The sequence below is a fragment of the Bombina bombina genome, chromosome 2, assembly GCF_027579735.1.
Source record: "Bombina bombina isolate aBomBom1 chromosome 2, aBomBom1.pri, whole genome shotgun sequence".
NCBI classification, from domain to species: Eukaryota; Metazoa; Chordata; class Amphibia; order Anura; family Bombinatoridae; genus Bombina; species Bombina bombina.
This window is the reverse complement of record NC_069500.1, coordinates 398,039,002-398,060,397: the sequence shown is the minus strand read 5'-3', so window position 1 is coordinate 398,060,397 and position 21,396 is coordinate 398,039,002. Positions and strand designations below refer to the sequence as shown.

The following is a 21,396-nucleotide window of genomic DNA, read 5'->3' as shown; positions in this document are numbered from 1 at the left end:
ATAGGTCAAATAAATAATGAATATACAGTATATTGCAATGTATTATTTTCCTCAATTAAATTTTTTACATGAAGATTAAATGTGTAATGCCATTTAAGGTAAAAAGGCATGGGGAGGGCATATAGTCCAATTGGAGGCTGGTTTGGGTATATAGCTGAAAAAAGGTTTGCTGGGATATACAGCAGTTATTTGGTCTGATGAGTGGAGCAGTGTGAAAAGTCTGAATACCCCTTCAAATCATACTTTCATAAGACATAGAATAATGCAAGTGCTATTGCTTCATTATTTACAAAGAATAAGTAAATTAAAAATTCTTAATATTTATTTAGAGAGAGAGAAAAAAAAAAAAAGTCTACAGAAAATTTCTGTTATGAAGTTTTGCTATACTGGTCCCACATTGCCCTCTCATCTATAACATAGAGGTACTAGGCAGTACATATCTGCACTGGGAAACAACAAAGATTTTTGTAATTTATAAACCATTACCAGTACTTATTATGAAATGGTCTTTTCTAGAAATGCTGCATGAATGACCCTTCTAACAAAAGTAGAGATCCTATAAAAATATAAAACAGGCATATGCCTTCCCGCCTAGTAAAAACTGAGGTATAAAGTCTAGCAGCAATGCACGAGAGGAGGAAAGCAAATTTAAAACCATAGGGGATGTTTCAAAATAATATCTTAGTCTGAAAATTAACAGTTCTTTACATTATGAATTCTCCTTAAAATTCTCATATTAATTAGTAATGTAACCATGTGAAGAATGAAACTGCCCAATTTTATTGCGATATCAGAATTCCGGTGTTTTACGATACCATAGCTATAGGAAGACATAGCCCAGAACACCCTTTTCCTGCAACTATATGTTTCAGGTGAACAAAGATAAATATAAATGGTTCGTCTTCCTGGAGTTTAAAAGAAATAATGTGCAGCCATAACGCCACAGATCGTATTATTACTCTGCAAATCACACAATAGGGGATTTAAATAACCAATATAACAGCAGCAATGACATCTTGAGAAATTGTGGTCCAGGTAGGATTGTGCTGATGTACATTCTTCAGGCTCAGTCCGAGTCTCCACCTTCATCACTAACTGCTGCTCCTTCCGCCTGCAAAATAAATGCTTCTTAAAAATGGTAACCAAATAAAAATGGGTTGTTAACATGTGAGACATAAGTTAATCTTTTTAGGCATAATCTAACAATAAGAATTCATTTAGCCAGAAATCCTATGGTTAGGTGACCATATTGCCACTTTAAAAAGAGACACATATCAAAAATACATACATCAGGGTTCTTATACAACACATCCTTAACCCCTTAAGGACCAAGGCCATTTTTCAATTTCTTTATTTCTTTCCCTTAAATAAACTTTCATGATTCAGATAGAGCATGTAATTTTAAACAATTTTCCAATTTACTTTTATCACCAATTTTGCTTTGTTCTCTTGGTATTCTTAGTTGAAAGCTTAACCTAGGAGGTTCATATGCTAATTTCTTAGACCTTGAAGCCCACCTCTTTCAGATTGCATTTTAACAGTTTTTCACCACTAGAGGGTGTTAGTTCACGTGTTTCATATAGATAACACTGTGCTCGTGCACGAGAAGTTATCTGGGAGCAGGCACTGATTGGCTAGACTGCAAGTCTGTCAAAAGAACTGAAAAAAGGGGCAGTTTGCAGAGGCTTAGATACAAGATAATCACAGAGGTTAAAAGTATATTAATATAACTGTGTTAGTTATGCAAAACCGGGGAATGGGTAATAAAGGGATTATCTATCTTTTAAAACAATAAAAATTCTGGTGTAGACTGTCCCTTTAAGGACCAGGGCTATTTTTACATTTCTGCTGTGTTTGTGTTTAGCTGTAATTTTCCTCTTACTCATTTACTGTACCCACACGTATTATATACCGTTTTTCTCGCCACGAAATGGACTTTCTAAAGATACCATTATTTTTATCATATCTTATAATTAACTATTAAAAATATTATAAAATTAGGAAAAAAATGGAAAAAATGGAAAAAATGGAAATAAAACACACTTTTTCTAAATTTGACCCCCAAAATCTGTTTCACATCTACAACCACCAAAATACACCCATGCTAAATAGTTTCTAAATTTTGTCCTGAGTTTAGAAATACCCAATGTTAACATGTTCTTTGCAAGTTATAGGGCAATACATACAAGTAGCACTTTGCTATTTCAAAACCACTTTTTTTCAAAATGAGCGCTAGTTACATTGGAACCCTGATATCTGTCAGGAATCCCTGAATATCCCTTGACATGTATATATTTTTTTTAGAAGACATCCAAAGTATTGATCTAGGCCCATTTTGGTATATTTCATGCCACCATTTCACCGCCAAATGCGATCAAATAAAAAAAATTGTTCACTTTTTCACAAACTTTAGGTTTCTCACAGAAATTATTTACAAACAACTTATGCAATTATGGCATAAATGGTTGTAAATGCTTCTCTGGGATCCCCTTTGTTCAGAAATAGACCTATATGGCTTTGGCGTTGCTTTTTGGTAATTAGAAGGCTGCTAAATGCCACTGCGCACGTGTTTTATGCCCAGCAGTGAAGGGGTTAATTAGGGAGCATGTAGGGAGCTTGTAGATTTAATTTTAGCTTTAGTGTAGTAGACAGCCCAAAGTACGGATCTAAGTCCATTTTGGTATATTTAATGCCACCATTTCACCGCCAAATGAGATCAAATTTAAAAAACACTTTTTTCTCGCAATTTTAGGTTTCTCACTGAAATTATTTACAAACAGCTTGTGCAATTATGGCACAAATGGTTGTAAATGCTTCTCTGGGATCCCCTTTGTTCAGAAATAGCAGACATATATGGCTTTGGCGATGCTTTTTGGTAATTAGAAAGCTGCTAAATGCCGCTGCACATCACACGTGTATTATGTCTAGCAGTGAAGGGGTTAATTAGGGATCTTGTAGGGAGCTTGCAGGGTTAATTTTAGCTTTAGTGTAGAGATCAGCCTCCCACCTGACACATCAGACCCCCTGATCCCTCCCAAACAGCTCTCTTCCCTCCCCCACAATTGTCCCTGCCATCTTAAGTACTGGCAGAAAGTCTGCCAGTACTAAAATAAAAGGTATCTTTTATTTTTTTATTTTTTTCAAGCATATTTACATATGCTAAACCTCCCTGATCCCCCCAAACAGCTCTCTAACACTCCCCCTCTATATTATTGGGAGCCATCTTGGGTACTGGCAGCTGTCGGCCAGTACACAGTTTACAAAAAAAATATATATTTTTTAATTTTTTCCCCACTTTTCTGTAGTGTAGCTTCCCCCCCCCCCCAAAGACTAAACCCCCACCCCCTCCCAGATCACTTCGATTATGTATAATAAATTTTTATTCCCCCTCTCTCCCTCTAAATGTTAACAAACTGTTCCATAGTGTAATGGTTCCCACCCGCTCCATCCCCGTGCACGCCCCCCAGCTACCCCGCCCACCACTGCCCTTAGCAATCCATCGATGGCCGCCCACCCACCAACGATTGCGGCCATCGATGTCCGGTGCAGAGAGGGCCACAGAGTGGCTCTCTCTGCATCGGATGGGGAAAAATGGTATTGCAGGGATGCCTCGATATCGAGGCATCACTGCAATAACCGGAAAGCAGCTGGAAGTGATCAGGATCGCTTCCAGCCGCTTTCAACCCCAACGTCGTACAGGGTACGTCACTGGTCTTTAAAGACCAGTTTGTGCAAGACGTACCCTGTACGACGTATGTTGTTAAGGGGTTAAACAGTCCTGAAAACTGCCCTGACATATGTATTTTTCCTATGTGTCCCTTTTTAAAGCGGAAATATGGTCACCCTATGGTTATAATATTTCATCCAACATTATGTGAAAATGGATTTCAGTGATTGTGAAAGGGTAAATCTATTCATAATAAATAACATTCTCCAGTAACGGGACCTCATGGATATCAAACAATTGCAAACAACACAGGATTACCCCCCCAAGATCTGTGCATATGCTAAAAGGGGTAATTAAGTAAAAATAGTTTGCATAAAACAGTGTTTTAAAATTGCTGGCAAGTATGTTCAAATAATTTTCAAAAATAAGCAAAATTAGTTACATAGCCATTCTGTCTGGAGATGTCTGATCCACCCCTCCTTATCAGTGTTTAGCATCAGAAAAACAGACATTGTATTTCAACTAAGTTCACAGCAGCTTATTTGCTTCTCAGCCATGCTCCAGCAGATGATTGTCTGTCTTGCATTCTACCAATTCAAATGTGGATATAGATGCAACCATAGAAGGAGTTGTGTGGGGGGGAGGGGGGGGGGGAGTTAGAACTGTACAATTCGGAAACTTAAAAGAAAGGGTTAATGGTGAGGCACTGCAGTATAAATTTGCAGGTAAAGTAATAAACGTATATATATATTTTCTCTCTATCCCAACTTGTTTTATGTCCCTTTAAATATATGTGTGGCACAGTTATAGGCACCCCTATGAATTCATATGAGAAAAATATATTTAAAGCATATTCCTATTGATATTTTTTTATTACACCTGGGTGAATAGGAACAGCACATTGTTGTTTCACAGGGGTATAAATATGAGGTAACAGGAAAAATGCCCTTAGTCTTTCATCACAATTGATAAGACCAAGGAAAATAGCTGTGATGTATGGCAAAAGGTTGCTGAGCTTCACAAAATAGGAAGTGGCTATAAGAAAATAGCAAAAGCATTGAAAATGCCAATTTCCACCATCCTGGCAATAATTAAGAAGGTCCAGTCAACTGGAAATGTTATGAATCAACCTTGAAGAGTGAAGAGGATGGTTTGAGTGGCCAAATTTTCTCCAAAGGTCACACAGCTGGAGAATTGCAGAAGTTAATTGCATATTGCGGTCAGAAAGTCTCCAAAACTACAATCCGACATCACCTGCATCATCACAAGTTGTTTTGAAGGGTTTCAAGAAAAAAGCCTCTACTCTCATCCAATAACAATCTCAAGCGTCTTCAGTTTGCCAGACACTACTGGAACTTCAAATGGGATCGGTTCTATGGTCAAATGAAACAAAAATAGCCTTTTGGCAATAAACAGCAGAGGTGGGTTTGGTGCACACAGAGAGGTAGCCATATGGAAAAGTACCTCATGCCCAAGGTCAAATATGGTAATGGATTTTTAATGTTTTGGGGACGTTTTTCTCTCAGAGGACCTGGACATTTTGTTAAGATGCATGGCATCATAGACTCTTTCAAATTTCAACTGATATTAAATGAACACCTGACTGCCTCTGACAGAAATTTTAAAATGGACCGTGGTTGGATCTTCCAGCAGGACAATGATCTAAAACATACATCAAAATCAACATAAAAAGTTTTTTGACCACAAAATCAAGGTCCTGCCATGGCTATCCCAGTCCCCAACTTAAACCCCATATAAAACATGTGGGGTGAACTGAAGAGGATCTGGAGAGATTCTGTATGGAGGAATGGTCTCAGATCCATTGCCATGTATTCTCAAATCTCATCAGGCATTATAGAAGAAGACTCAGAGATGTTATCTTGGCAAAGGGGGGTAGCACAAAGTAACTAAAAGGGTGCCAATAATTGTGCCACACACACACACACACACATATACATACATAGATATATATATATATATATATATATATATATATATATATATATATATATATATATATATATATATATATATATATATATATATATATATATATATATATACCACACACCTCTATCTCAAAGATGTAGATATATATATATTTTAATAAACCAGTTTTGTGTTTGCAATTGTTAGATATCCGTGAGCACAGTATTTTTGTGTATTTTTTTTTTTTAACAAAAGATCAAAAGGTTAAACAATAAAAAAATTCACAGCCACCTTTGCTCATATTTACCAAGGGTGAACATATTAGTGGAGGGCATTGTAGATATACAATTAAGGCATAGACTAAAACTTATACCATGACACGAGAGCCTCAGAGTTTTTTATCCTATAAGTCAGTGCTTGACAAATCTGTTTAAAAATTAGGAGCCAGTAAGAATATTTAGGAGCCAGGAATATTTTTAGGAGCCAGACCGACGGATTTGTATATAGACATATGGAGAATAACCCAAAAAGTTAGGAGCCAGGGGTAAAATTCTAGGAGCCAGTGGCTACCAGGCTCCTGGGTTTGTCGAGCCCTGCTATAGGAAAATGTACAGCTCATATTTTATTTTTTACTTTGTATGCTTTTCTCCCCCACAGACAAATTAGAATGGAAATGAAATCCAGGATACTTAAAAATTGAAACTAATAGTTGTAAAAACAGTAACAGGAGCTGTTTGAACTATAACTATTTTCACATACACTATCAGATAGTATAGAATGTCTATAAAGATGGCATTGAGGAAGGAAAAATAAAACACAAGCTGCAGCAGTATGCAACAGATTAATTGTGCGATGACAAGTTAAGGTATTTTGCTGGCATGTGAAGTAGTAGAGGGTATATGCTGGCATGTGAAGTAGTGGAGGGTATATGCTGGCATGCGAAGTAGTGGAGGGTATATGCTGGCATGCGAAGTAGTAGAGGGTATATGCTGGCATGCGAAGTAGTAGAGGGTATATGCTGGCATGCGAAGTAGTGGAGGGTATATGCTGGCATGTGAAGTAGTAGAGGGTATATGCTGGCATGCGAAGTAGTGGAGGGTATATGCTGGCATGCAAGACATGGTTGGCATATGTGGTTCCCTGGTGTGTGGGGTGGAGTTATTTATTTACATTACAGTGGATGTAAAGAGAGCCTGGGAATTTGTTAGTATTTTATTGTACTATATTAATTGGAATCAGATTACAGAAATACAGTCCATTGCACACCAACATTTTTGTCATTGTTTTATTTTTCCCTGTCGAGAAACTCCTGTAGCTTTTCATAAAATCAAAACTTAGAATATCCTTCATATCAAACTCATTAAAAAACCATTGCAGCCAAAAGGGGAAAAACAAAACAACCCCCCCCCCCCCCAAAACCTTCCTTCCTATAGTATGTATAAGAATATAATCACTTACCTTGTTACTGTCTATGTTGTGTTCTGTAGAAGTAGCATAGTAGTCATGGATGGGTAATGTGACCATCCAGCTGGCCATGGATTTCTCCTCTATTTCTGTCTGAATAATGGTAGGATATATATGTTCTTTCTTAAAGTCCTCAATAATTGGTTCTTCTTCTGTCCAATCAAGAGATTCATGTAGTCCATCATTCCCAAATCGTCTGTTATATTTTTCAAAGTGCACCCTCTCCAGCACCAACCCCAAGCCAGGGGCTTTGGGAATATCCACTTTCTCCTCCCCCCAGCTTCGTTCCATGATGGTTGGGGAAGCATAGCCCTTGACCACTGCAATAACCAATCCAATCATTTTGCGGATCTGGTGCATCATGAAGCTCTGTCCTTTCACCTTAATCACAGCCAGCTCCAGACCTCCCTGTAGAAATGGAGCCTCGCAATACATTTCCATGATATAACGCTTTGCACTGGGGTCCTTTGGCCCTTTCTGTGAGGTGAAATTATGGAAATTGTGGGTGCCCCTGTATAGGGTCAAAAGTTCATTTACTCTGTTGAGTGTTTCGTTGCTAAGTCGATAACTCTCATCCTGTGTCTCCCGGTCCTTGTGAGCAAAAGCAAACGTGGGCATTGTATAGGAGTATGTGCGAGCATCACAAGAGTTTTTGGAATTAAATCTCCCCGTCACCCTCTTCATACCTTTAAAAGCAAAGACTAAAATTTAAGAATACAACTAATGGCTTAAAGTAGGGGGTACTACGTAATATTACATTATTTGAACTATGTAACATGCATAGCTGAACCTTACACACTTTGCACCATGCAAAGACAGGACTTAAATAAACTTCCTATGGTGGCTACAAAAACAAAAGTTTAATTTGATATTTCTAAAAGGGCTCTTTAGAATAAAAATAAAATGTATATTTATTGCAATAATTTACATAATACCGTATTCTTAATATGAAATCAACTCAATGATATACTAAATGTTTTTTTAACACATTACAAAAACCATTTACTCATTTTCATATATATGCTTTCCTTTTGTTACACAAGAAACAAAGTAGAGAATAATGTAGATCAGTGAGGACCAAGTTCATAACACATGGGGCCTACAGATAAATATTTTAGAAACCTTAAAAAGGTCCACATATAGATTAATAGCTATTAAAAAACAGAAATAAAATACTTCTTAAAAATGTCCAGGGTTGCAGAGTACCCTCTGTATGCTGTTCGACCCTCCATAATGTTTTTTTTATTTGAGTTCTCACCTTGTTTATCTACCCAAAAGGAATAAACAAATCACACATTTTTACTTTTTCTTGGTGCCACAAAAACGATTATAAGTCTTATTTCTGCTAATCCCTAGGGGCCACAAAAAGTAATGCAGAGGGCTGCATGGGCCGTCAGTTGGCCATCACTGATGTAGATAATTATTAACTGTTCTTAAAGGGACAGTCAAGCCAAAAATATACTTTCATGATTCAAATAGGGCATGTAATTTTAAACAACTTTTATCACCAATTTTGCTTTGTTCTCTTGGTATTCTTAGTTGAAAGCTAAACCTAGGTAGGCTCATATGCTAATTTCTAAGCCCTTGAAGGCTGCCTCTAATCTGAATGCATTTTGACAGTTTTTCACCACTAGAGGGTGTTAGTTCATGTGTGTCATATAGATAACATTGAGCTCATGCACGTGAAGTTACCTAGGTGTCAGCACTGATTGGCTAAAATGCAAGTCTGTCAAAAGAACCGAAATAAGGGGGCAGTTTGCAGAGGCTTAGATACAAGGTAATCACAGAAGTAAAAAGAATATTATTATAACTGTGTTTATGCAAAACTGGGGAATGGGAAATAAAAGGATTATCTATCTTTTTAAACAACAAAAATGTTGATGTTGACTGTCCCTTTAAATCAAATCAATTTAAATCACGATTCTCTACATAGAGTTTCCATTTTTAGAGTAACTTTTCAGATGATTTTTTCAGTTATAATTACTGATTTAATTATAAACCATTAGCAATGCATAGATACATGTTTAATTTATTGTGAGGTGAACTAACTACAGTTTAATAGGTTATTCATATTTGATCAACTTTTGAGCTCTACTTTATTAGAAGGAGAAAAACTATCATTACTTTCATAATTAGAATTTGAATACTTGTATTTAACTAAAGCAATACAATTATAGGTTTCCCTTTCATTTTTACTGCTTGCCCCTCCCTACTAACAATTAAATCCTTGTGCAAATCTAGTCCACTCCAAACAATCAACTATTTGTTGTAAGAGATTGATTCAGTGTACATAAATTTGCAGGGAAACAATGGGATTAAAAGGTGAAAGTAAAATCAAAATGTAACTTTCATTATGATTCAAATAGAACATGCAATTTTAAACAACTTTCCCATGTACTTATATATTGTAATTTGCTTTCTTCTCTTGGTATCCTTTGTTAAAAAGCATACCTAGGTAGGCTCAGAAGCAGCGATGCACTACTGGGAACTAGCTGCCGACTGGTGGCTGCACATATAACCCTCTTGTAATTGGCTGACCCAATGTATTCAGCTAGCTCACAGTAGTGCATTACTGCTCCTTCAACAAATGATACCAAGAGAATGAAGCAAATCTGATAATATAAGTAAATCTAAAAAAGTTGTATGCTCTATCTGAATAAAAAAAAAACCATTTTTTTTTGGTAAATGTCCCTTAATCCCTTTGAGTGCTAACGACGGCTCTGAGCCGTCGCAGAGTTTCCCACTCTGGTGCTAACGATGGCTCAGAGCCGTCACTAGCACTCTCCCACCTTGAGAGAGATCTGGAGGCTCCCACCCGCTCCTACCCCGGCGATTGGGCCTGCATAGTGACAGGCATCGCCGAGGCTTCACGTTATGCGTAGTGACGTCACGCGCAATGACGTGATGATGTCACTGTGCAACTTTATTTATACTTAACAATGTTAAGTATAGGAGCAGGGGGCATGCTGCTTAGAAGCCTGTATCTCAGGCATCTAAGCAGCTACAGACCCCCAAGACCCACCGTTGGAAAGGTAATGACCTAACCTTTCCAACAGTGTAAGTATTGGGGATCTGAAGAAAAAAAAAAAAAAAAAGCTTAGCACCCAGGTGGGAAAGTGCTTAGCACTCAAAGGGTAAAGGTCTATTTCTCAAGTTTTATATTTATTTTATAATTGTTTTGATGTGAAGAAAAGGCATGTTATTTCTGCAGACAAAAAAAATATTTTACAGAAATTTCAGGGAGAGCATGATATTGGGGATGGATTAATAGAATTAATTTACTAAAATGGTTAACCATTATAGCCATGAATATACAGCATCATGCTACGTCATTAAAAAAAAATATGAGTCCTTACTTCAGGATGAATAACCTTTGGATAATAATGTACAGTACTGTGCAAAAGTCTTGGGCCACCATTAGATTTGTTGTTTTAGCAATGGTATAATGACCATATATAATTATTTTTCAGTCTCTTTATTAGAATACAACATAAAATACATGATATTTGTATGCAGTATTACAAAACAGAAAAAAAACTGCTTCTATAGGCTAAAGTTGCAAGTGTGACCTCCCCTTACACTTGAGCAATAGCAGGAACCTGGCTCTCGTAAACCTAAATGGAATGTAACCCTAATTAATGTTGTTGCTAACACCTGTATTTGTTCTACTATTTCAAATCACTGCTATGAGAAAGTCTGTTACACCAGGTTTGTGCAAGACATGCTGGTATGAGTTAAATTCATTGGAAGCTTGCTTTCAATCACATTATTCCATTCAAAATGACAAAGATCACAGAATTTGACAGACATAAAATCATACTATGGCATCAGCAAGACCAATCTCAAAGGGAAATCAGCAAACAAACTGGATACTTCAGATGTTGTATTCAAGCTGTTATAAAGAAATTTGAAGAATCAGGAGAGGTCAAGGACAAAAAAAAAAAAAGACTGGAAGGCCAAGAAAACTTCAAAATATGATGAGAAGTTTCTCAGTTTCTTCTTTGAACGACCAGAAGAAATCCAGGAAGGACCTGGCTCAGCATCTGGCTTCATTGAGATATCAAGTTGACCCTTCTATAGTCCGAAGAAGCTTGGTCAGTAAAGGTCTTTGTGGAAGGGTAGCAGCCAAGAAACAACTTTTTTTGGAAGGGGAACAGGGTGAAAAGGCTAACATATGCTAAAGCTTACAAAGATTGGCATGAAGATCAGTGGAAATAGTATTATGGAGTGACAAGTCCAAGTTTGAAATTTTTTGGTCCAATCATCGACAATATGTGAGAAGAGTTGAAGAGAGATGGAAGAATTAGTGCTTGCAGCCTTCAGTGAAACATGGTGGTGGGTCTGTCCTGGTTTGGGGCTGCATTTCTGTCAGTGGTGTTAGCAAGATTGTCTGAACTGATGGGATTATGAATGTTGAAAAGTACAGACAGGTTTTAATTTATCCTATCATTCCTTCTGGAAAGCGCTTGTTTGGGAATAGTTTTATTTTTCCGCATGATAATGATCCCAAGCACACTGCTAATGCAGTGAAATCATATTTGGAGAGAAAACAGCCAATAAAACACTGACAGTCATGGACTGGCCTCCACAGAGTCCAGACCTGAATATTATAGAGGCACTATGGAATCTCCTGGACAGAGAAAGAAATAAAAGACAACCTAAATCTAAAGAAGAACTCTGGGAAGTGGACAGTCTCCCCAAAAGAGTTCAAGATGTGCTTAGAGCCAAGGGAGGTCACATTAAGCACTGACTTTTGCCTGAAGAAGACATTTTGTTCTGGAAAATGTGTCCTTTTTATATTTTGTGTACATATTTCCTGTATTATAGGTTTGTATCTTAATAAATAGACTGAAAACTAAATATGCATTAAAACTTTGCTAAAACAAAATCTAATGGTGGTCTAAGACTTTTGCACAATACTGTATATTAAATAGAAAACTATATTTAAATAGAGTTTGCCTCAAAAGGCATTTTATTAAAACAAAAATTCAATTTAAATAAAAAAAAAGTCATTGATTTTTATCCACCCTGGTAAAAACTAAATTATTGGAGACCTAGGACACTATGGTACTTACCCAATATCTTGATGCAAGGTGGCAGATGTTCATTAATCTTTTGCATTAAGTTGTCTATCAACCAAACTTTCAGCGACACAACTTGACCTGAAGCGGATACACCCTACAAAAGAAAACAAAAACACAGAGTTATGTACATGTTTCTCGCTATGAATATTAAACTATACTTAAGAATGATAGGGGAAACCAGATGTGACTTCTTGCTCAATATGCTTAGAGGAATATGGCTGCACCTCATTGACAAAACCCAAAGAAGGCCGAAAAAATTGTCTGGGGTTACCATTTTCCTTGTTCAGAGGAGGAGTGCCTAGTATTTCGGGCTGGACTGATCTTGTTAGTCAGGGATCAGACTGATATGCTTCAGGAAAGGTAAGGTAACTCACCATAAAACAAACTACTGAGATGTTGTTTGTTCTTGGTTGAGAGCTTCTCTTCCTGTATGTATACTTAAGAATGACCCCATTAAATGGCTAATATATATCTATATATATATATATATATATATATATCTCTATATATATATATATATATATATATCTCTATATATATATATATATATATATATCTCTATATATATATATATATATATATATATATCTCTATATATATATATATATATATATATATCTCTATATATATATATATATATCTCTATATATATATATATATATCTCTATATATATATATCTCTATATATATATATATATATATCTCTATATATATATATATATATATATCTCTATATATATATATCTCTCTCTATATATATATATATATCTCTATATATATATCTCTATATCTCTATATCTCTATATCTCTATATCTCTATATCTCTATATCTCTATATATATATCTCTATATCTCTATATATATATCTCTATATCTCTATATATATATCTCTATATCTCTATATATATATATCTCTATATATATATATCTCTATATCTCTATATATATATCTCTATATCTCTATATCTCTATATCTCTATATATATATATATATATATATATATATATATATATATATATATATATATAAATGATACGTTTGTTTTAAATAAAAATGTCTATAAGTGAGGGATTGGCAACTGTATATAAATATTAGGAGTCCTCTAGTATACCTTGGAGCCACCTGCAAACTGTTTGAGTCAGACAAGGGTATTTATAAAATGTAGAATAACCCAATACTATTGCTATAGGGTTTGTGTCAACTTGGTTCCCTGAGATGTTAAGCCTATCTATTAAATGTCTATATATTCATATATGTCAACTGACAATTGTAGGTTGTTGTTCCTTGCTTGTATATATTTGTCTTTAAATTATTAAAATAACCTCACTTGTTATACAGGCTACATGTTAGGTCGAAAACTGAGGTTATATATTTGATGGGAAGTAAAAAGTTCCATGGTCCTCTTTTAAAGAACTTCAAAATCTTAATTTACATATCCTGATATTGTTTGGTCTTTTATTTCCCTCTATCCCATCCCATCTGGCAAGCTATTTATTTATTGTTATTTTTTTTAACTTAAACAAGTTTGGTTACTACTACTTTTGTAGCTCTACAAATACAGTGGGTATTGAAAAGAATCACCCCCTTAAAAATAATCACGTTTTGTTGTTTTTCAGCCTAATATAGAGGCAGACAGTTTTTGTTTATTCAGTTGTAATTATTTAGTGCAACTTATAACATCCAAGTGAAAGATATAACACCAACATGTCAGGCAAAAATAAAGACAATTCAAAAATAGAATCACTGAGTTGCAAAAAGGATCACCGCCTTTTGTTGAACCACCTTTTGCTTTAATCACAGCCTTTAGTCTGTTGAGATATGTCTCTACTAACTTTGAACAATTAGACTGTGCAATATTTGCCCATTCTTCTTTGCAGAACTGCTCCAGTTCCATTACATTTTGATGGTGACCGTTTGTGGACTGCAGTCTTCAAATCATGCCACAGATATTTAATGGGGTTTAAGTCTGGGCTCTGACTAGGCCATGCAAGGACATTTACCTTTTTTTTCTTCAACCACTGTGTGGTCATTTTTGCTGTGTGCTTTTGGTCATTGTCATGTTGGAAGGTAAAACTTCTTCCCATTGGCATCTTCCTGGCAGAGGGCAGCAGATTTTCCTCAAGAATTTGACAGTATTATCCATTATTCCTTCTATCCTGACAAGTGTTCCAGTGCCTGCTACATAGAAACCTAACAGGATATTACCACCTCCACGATTTACAGTAGGTATGGTGTTATTTAGATGGTGAGCTGTATTGGATTTCCTCTAGACATACTGTATCGTTTGGTTTTGAGGCCAAATAATTAAATGTTAGTCTCATCTGACCATAACACCTTTTTCCATGTGGCCTCAGAATCTCCTAGGTGTGTTATGGCAAAGATCAGTCGTGACTGCATGTGGCCTTTCTTGAGGAGAGAATTAGTGATATTGTTTTCACATGCACACAATGACCACCCAGTCATAAATTCCTGCAACTGCTTCAGAGTTGCTGTGTGCCTCTTGGTAGCCTCTCTGACCAGTTTCCTCCTGGCTCTTTCATCAAGTTTGGAACGACAGCCTGATCCAGAGAGGGTCTGTACCACATACCTTCCACCTCTTAATAATAGACTTCACTGTGCTTCTAGGCATTGATAAAGCCTTTGATATTTTCATGTATCCATCTCCTGAATTGTGCCTGTCCACAACATTATCCCCGAGATCTTTTGACAGTGCCTTGTCACCCATAGTTGATTGTTTGCTTCAGTTGCACTACCAGGGACTGAGATACCCTGGGAAAGCTCTTTTCATGCTGATCTAATCAATGTGCCCACAGCTGATCACAGCTGAAGGTCAAATGGCGTTGTGTGTGCCATTTAGAAGGTGATTAGCTACACCTGATTGAGTGTACAAGTAATTTTAGGAGGGGGTGATCCTTTTTGCAACTCAGTGATTCTGTTTTTGAATTGTCTTTATTTTTGCCTGACATGTTGGTGTTATATCTTTCACTTGGATGTTATAAGTTACACTGAGTAATTACAACTGGATAAACAAAAACAGTGTCTGTCTTTATTTCAGTCTTCAAAGCAACAAAATGTGATTTTTTAAGTGGGATTATTCTTTTCAAACCCACTGTATTATGCTTCATACTTACTTTCTTTTACAGGCATTTGTCATTGCATTTATATTCTTAGTTGTGCATTATATATAGTAATTTATATAGGTTTCCACAATCCTATATGATAACTAAAGGGCAGTATACCACGTATCATTTGAGAAAAATGTCCTTGTTACACTGATGCAGAGTGCACTTTACACAGGTACAATATTCAAAATGCATAAGGTGACAGACAAATAAAACTGGTACATAAAAAAGTGAAAAATACATGTGTTATCTAAACTTTGGAGAACTAACAGAGTATCTAAGAGTGATGGATCCTAATAAGTGTACATTATCAATTACAGCACACCTCTGTGTCACTTCTCACCTTGTCCGTGCGGGCGCACCTCTGGAAGGACATTTTCTTCATCTCCTCACCATGGTTTTCAGGGATACATCCAGACTGGACCAGAGCCTGGACCAACTCATCTTCAATAGTCTTAAATTGGGAGGAACCCACATTTCTCTGTAGGGAAAATAACTATGGTTTATAATACACAGAGCTTAGCCAAGTGTACAAGAAGTAAGTAGTTAATGTCTTAGACCAGGGTTAGACAAATGTGTTCAAAACATAGCAGCCATTCCTATAAGATATATATCATCATATTTCTGTCATTTAGAAATGTTACTTAAAAAGGACATAAAACACACATTTGGGTAGAACATACACTTTTAAACAACTTTCCAGTTTACTTCTATTATTAAATTTGCTTCATTCTCTTGGTATCATTTGTTAAAGGAGCAGCAATGCACTATTAATTTCTAAATGAACACATGGGTGAGCCAATGACAATAGGCATATATATGCAGCAACCAATCAGCAGCTAGCGCCCAGGTGATTTGCTGCTCTTAAGCTTACCAAGATAAACTCTTCAATAAAGGATTACAAGAGAATGAAGAAAATTAAATAATAGAAGTAAATTGTAAAGTTGTTTAAAATGTCATGCTCTGTTTGAATCACGAATATCTAATTATGACTTTACTTTCCCTTTAAGCTACCCAAAGAACGAATGAATGGCATCATTTGTGCAACAAATATAGAAGAAAGCAGTTAAAGTCTCAGACCAGGGCTGGACAAGTTTGTTCAAAACCTTGGGTCCAGAACCTTACAACCATCTCTATCAGATATGGTGTATATATACATGGGGGGGGGAGTCAATATATTTCATATATATATTTTATAAAAACTTATCAGTAGTGGGATGTATATGGCCTTTGACTACTGAAGTAGGTAAAAACAGGGATTACTTCCCTTCTTATATAACCCTTCCTGTTTGACGCAGTTTTTTTAACCATTTGGAATAAAGTAAGTTAAGCTGGAGCTCATCTCTATCAGAACTGTTTGTTGCTTTGTACAACTAAAGAAAACAAAAAGGTTTGAAACCAGAAGTAAAATTCTAGGAGCTGTGTTTTGCTAAAAATTACACGCCCTGGAATAAGTAACCATGGTTTACGGTATTAAAAAGTAAGTCTCTTGGCTCATCATTTTGTATGCACTGGGTTGTGCTCCATTTAAACCAGAATTTTATTTACATTTGGCATTTTAACCCTGAGCCCATATGATGCCACCCTGCCTTAGATGTGCTGCTAAAATGGTGATAGTTAATAGACCAAAGTACAGAATGTGGCAGCCGTTAATGTCATTCATACGATTTTGGTGAGCGCTGATATAACTCAGGATCATTTGGAGTTGATTATCAGCATTTTTAAAATGCCACTGCACAGTTTGTTTTTTATCATAGTCTGTTAGATTTTAAATATATTTGTTGAAATTATACTACATTATTTTAAAATAAATGGCTGTTCCAAATTGGTCTTCACTTCTGTTAGTTTAAAGGGACACTACTATAAAATGTGTTTGTTCCAAATGACGTGTTATAATTACTGCAGAGTACTATATGTATGGAAAACTGTTTTACGTCAGTACTTGAAATAGCTTTTTTTATTATTAAAAACATAACCTAGGACATGACCATAACAATGGGCTAAGCCTGCCAGTAAAACAGACCTTCTAATGTTATTTATGTTAGTTATTGAAATGCTAATTATGGCTGGGGAGAGGGGTTGAATAAGCACAGCAGTTATTTCACATACAATATCTCTCTCTCCCTCATACTCCCACCAGTAGATTTATCAGGGCTAGTGTCTTCTCTTTACATATCCTTTCTACAGAGAAAACATTTGTTATTCATATTTTCAGCATAGGTGGGGATACAACAGGCAAAAGTAACTCATTTGAATAACAGGAAAATGAGAGAACAGAGGGGCTCTATATACCAATATAGTTTTATGTCTACTTAATACAATTAAATTGTTTAAAACATTGATAAAGACAAATGTTAATGACCATAAGATCAAACCATAAGGTCCAATGGTCGTGGATTGATACAGTCCCAACAAAGAGTCCCAATTGGGATATTGGTTTAGATTAGGTTGTGGTAATTCCAGTATAATCAGTCCCACTTTCTAGATAGGGCACAGGATAAAGGCTGCTCTCCTCCTCAGTCTTGTCCGGAAGTAGCTACAGGAAAATGAGAGAACAGAGGGGCGCCTCATGTGTGCATCAGTATGTCAGGTTAAATCAATCATGAACTAGATCTTGTGTACTTGGGCGGAATGTGAGTACCCATTTGGCATTGCCTGTTTGATTTATTCTGACATACTGATGCACACATGAGGCGCCCCTCTGTTCTCTCATTTTCCTGTAGCTACTTCCGGACAAGACTGAGGAGGAGAGCAGCCTTTATCCTGTGCCCCATCTAGAAAGTGGGACTGATTATACTGGAATTACCACAACCTAATCTAAACCAATATCCCAATTGGGACTCTTTGTTGGGACTGTATCAATCCACGACCATTGGACCTTATGGTTTGATCTTATGGTCATTAACATTCGTCTTTATCAATGTTTTCAAAAATGTAATTGTATTAAGTAGACATAAAACTATATTGGTATATAGAGCATTAGAGCGCCCCCTCATACTCTGGTATTTATCATTTGAATAGCAAAGGTCAATGTGCTGTTTTCAAACATTGAAATACAGTCCAGCAGATAAAATGAACTATTGGGAACGTAAGAGTAAATACCACTGTTGTAAGCCATTTGAAGCCCTGAATAATTGAATGCAAGTAGTTAATTTCACAATATGCCTTCAAAATTGTCTTCACACCAACAATGCATATAACCCCCGGAGCATGACATTTTTTTACCTGCATTCCATGGTAACCTTTCCCAGAATACGCCATTAGAAGGACCACTTTCTTTTTCGGATACTTCTTGTTCTCCTCTTCTATGTCCGTTTTAAGCTTTTTGTTGACATGCCCATTTTCTTCTGGAGCTACTACATCCTCCTGGAGAGCTGAAGCCTTTCTGATCTCTCCCTTAGACATGGTTTTTACTATAGGCTCCTCCTTCACCAGTGCAGCCATTTAAAGAAAGCCCTATAATAAGCACTGTAAGAAAGAATACGTTTCAAAGGGAGAGTATCACATACCAATAGATACATTCAGGCAAAGAATTGGTGCTCAATATACAGCTAAACACAGGGAATGTGTCAGTGCTTAACAAATACTACCTCATTCCCTGGCGACTTTATAGTGGGACCTAACTCATCCTAAACATGCCTAATTGCCTATTTCTACTAGTGAGGAACATGCAAAACAGTCACTTCCATGCATGGGAGCCACTGCATTTAGTCCTCTTTTATGATTATAAATTATCAATTTCACCTCCATTACTAAACTTAAAAAAAAAAGTATCAATCCCAACTCGTTCCCTGGGTGGTATGATGGGTGTGTGTACAGCAGCAGCACGTGCGACCAGTAAGATTCCATAAACCACACAGATTCACCCCCTTATCCCTAGCACATGAAGTAACAGATGTTCTACTAAATACCATGAGCTACTCACTACTAAGGGGTAAAAGGGATATTCACCAGACAGTAGAAAACTTTAGGCCAAATTACTGACTTCCAGCCTGCTGAACAAGGTCGTCACTGACTAAACTCCAGGCTATCGCCACTTTACTTTTGTGATCGTATACAGATCTTTTTAATAGCGTCCTACAATAAACGAAGGGTCGTATTCCTGCAGTATCTAGGCTCTACAGTGAAACTTCCGACAACAATCCCATACAATGCGCGTGTGAAATAAGAAGAGCACAAACACGTGCATTAATGTGGCCTCTTGCCCCATATGGGAGCCACGTTAGACCGATACATTGTTCCATACTCACCTGGTTTGTCTCAAACACAATTCTCACTAACACAAACCGGAGCCACCGGCTCCAGGAATACTCCCCGTACCGAGGCCGTAGAGGGACAGTAGACAGTTGCTTGAATACGCGAAAGTGAATGGCTCTGGTTATTCCAATAATCGCCGCTAGGGGCAAACCGCTTTTTCTACACAGACAATGTTATGTGACAACTGAACTGACACGTTTGTTTTAACAACCAATAACTAGTGTGATATTAGGAGAGACGGGGAAGCGATATCTGGCTTTCTCCAATTTACACACATATATACATTTTGAGAGGGTCGTGACTACTAGTTATGACCTTGATTCATGGAATCACCATTGGTAATACAGTTGTACTAAAATACAAGAAACATTTATTAGAGACACCAGAAAGCCATAATTTCTCTTTCATGATTGAGAGAGAGAGAGAATCCAATATTAAACAACTTTCTAATGTACTTGTACAATGTAAATGTGTTAATTGTTTCTATATCGTTTGTTGAATAAATAGCAATGCACATGTGTGAGGCAATGCCAAAAGACATGTATGTGCAGCCATCAATCATCATCTGGTGAGCCTATCTAGATATGCTGTTCATCAAATAATATAAATAGAATAACTGAAATGCTATTATAGACATAAATGAGTTACGTGTTAAAAATTGCCTACTGTTTCTGAATAATGAAATCTTAAAAAGTATTTTTTATGTCCGTTTAAATATGAGTTAATTCTTGAAACATATTTCGTATTGGTGGTGATAGAATTGATCGTGATTTATAGTTGATGTAATATAATTTCCTAAAAGATTTTGATGTTGCAGTGATGTTCACACAAGTAAAACCCATAACTCTAGTGTCAAATAGTCTATTTCTTGATCTATTTGTCATTGCGGTACCAACGCAAGAATGAATGAATTAGCACCACACTTATAACGCTGCCATTACAAGTTTTCAAAGATCAAAATCTCTCTTGCATTACGGAAAGAGGCCGGTCGTGTGCACGAGCACGTATTCCCCATAGAAGTCTATGGAGGCTAGAAATTGTATGAAAAAAACTTCCAACACTTGTGTTGAGTGTAAACATCATGTCATTCTGAGAAAAAGTAGCAAAATCATGATAATTTCATGTTTAAAAAATGTTTTGTGTACATAATGTGCTGTAAATTGTTTGTATGTATCTATTTCTGTATGTATTTGATGATATTTGTACATAGATCTAGCTAAATGAGAGTATGTTCATGTATGTCTATGTAAGTCAATGTAAAATAGTTTTTTGTGCCTTTTTTTCTAACACCCGAGATCTCGTATCTTTAATCCGTTATATATTTTTTTTAAATAGATTGTTACCAAAATTAAAATTGTAGAGTGTTTGTATGAGTGTAAGTGTACTTTGTATAATATTTTTGAAGTGATTTGTGAATGTTTTGGGTAACGATCTACCAATAACTACTGGTCTGGGAGAGCGTTATGGATTTGAGCGTAGATGGTGATTTTTGTGGTGCTTCAGAAACTTGTAATAGCAGCGTTAGGGAAAATGAGGCATTATGGCAAATAACAATGCTATTTGAGTCATAACGCAAAACTCGTATTCTAGGTGTATATTAATAATAATAATACACTAATAATAATAAAATAGCAAAATGTATGTTAATTCCAAAATTTAAGTTGTAACTCAAACACAGAAATGCTGGGATATTCCTAATTTATGTAGATTTGCATCATAAATTAGCACCTTAAAAGGACAATAAACTTAAAATTAAACTATCATAAATCAGATAGAACACACAGATTTAAAAATATCCCAATTTACTTTTATTATCGAATTTGCTCCATTCTCTTGGAATCCTTTGCTGAGAACTATGTTGTGTGTCCGCAT

General features: G+C 36.1%; 1 protein-coding gene across 1 annotated transcript; it reads right to left on the bottom strand.

The window, feature by feature from the left end:
- Positions 1-757: 757 nt before the first annotated feature.
- On the bottom strand, positions 758-19,630 carry PUS1 (pseudouridine synthase 1). Its single transcript, XM_053701868.1, has 6 exons — positions 19,518-19,630; positions 18,493-18,735; positions 15,611-15,748; positions 12,136-12,238; positions 7,055-7,746; positions 758-1,111 (listed from the first exon to the last, which is right to left on the bottom strand). The coding sequence occupies exons 2-6, from the start codon at positions 18,709-18,711 to the stop codon at positions 1,067-1,069; spliced, it is 1,197 nt and encodes a 398-aa protein (XP_053557843.1). The 5' UTR covers positions 18,712-18,735; positions 19,518-19,630; the 3' UTR covers positions 758-1,066.
- Between the last annotated feature and the right edge of the window lie 1,766 nt (positions 19,631-21,396).

What these genes read in the sequence shown, in the direction of transcription:
- PUS1 (XM_053701868.1), bottom strand. Translation starts at nt 18,711, where the DNA reads ATGGCTGCACTGGTGAAGGAGGAGCCTATAGTAAAAACCATGTCTAAG. An exon ending in AAGGTTACCATGGAATGCAG is followed by an intron (nt 15,749 to 18,492) that starts GTAAAAAAATGT and finishes TTTTCCCTACAG; the next exon opens with AGAAATGTGGGTTCCTCCCA. An exon ending in ACAACATAGACAGTAACAAG is followed by an intron (nt 1,112 to 7,054) that starts GTAAGTGATTAT and finishes TTTATTTTGCAG; the next exon opens with GCGGAAGGAGCAGCAGTTAG.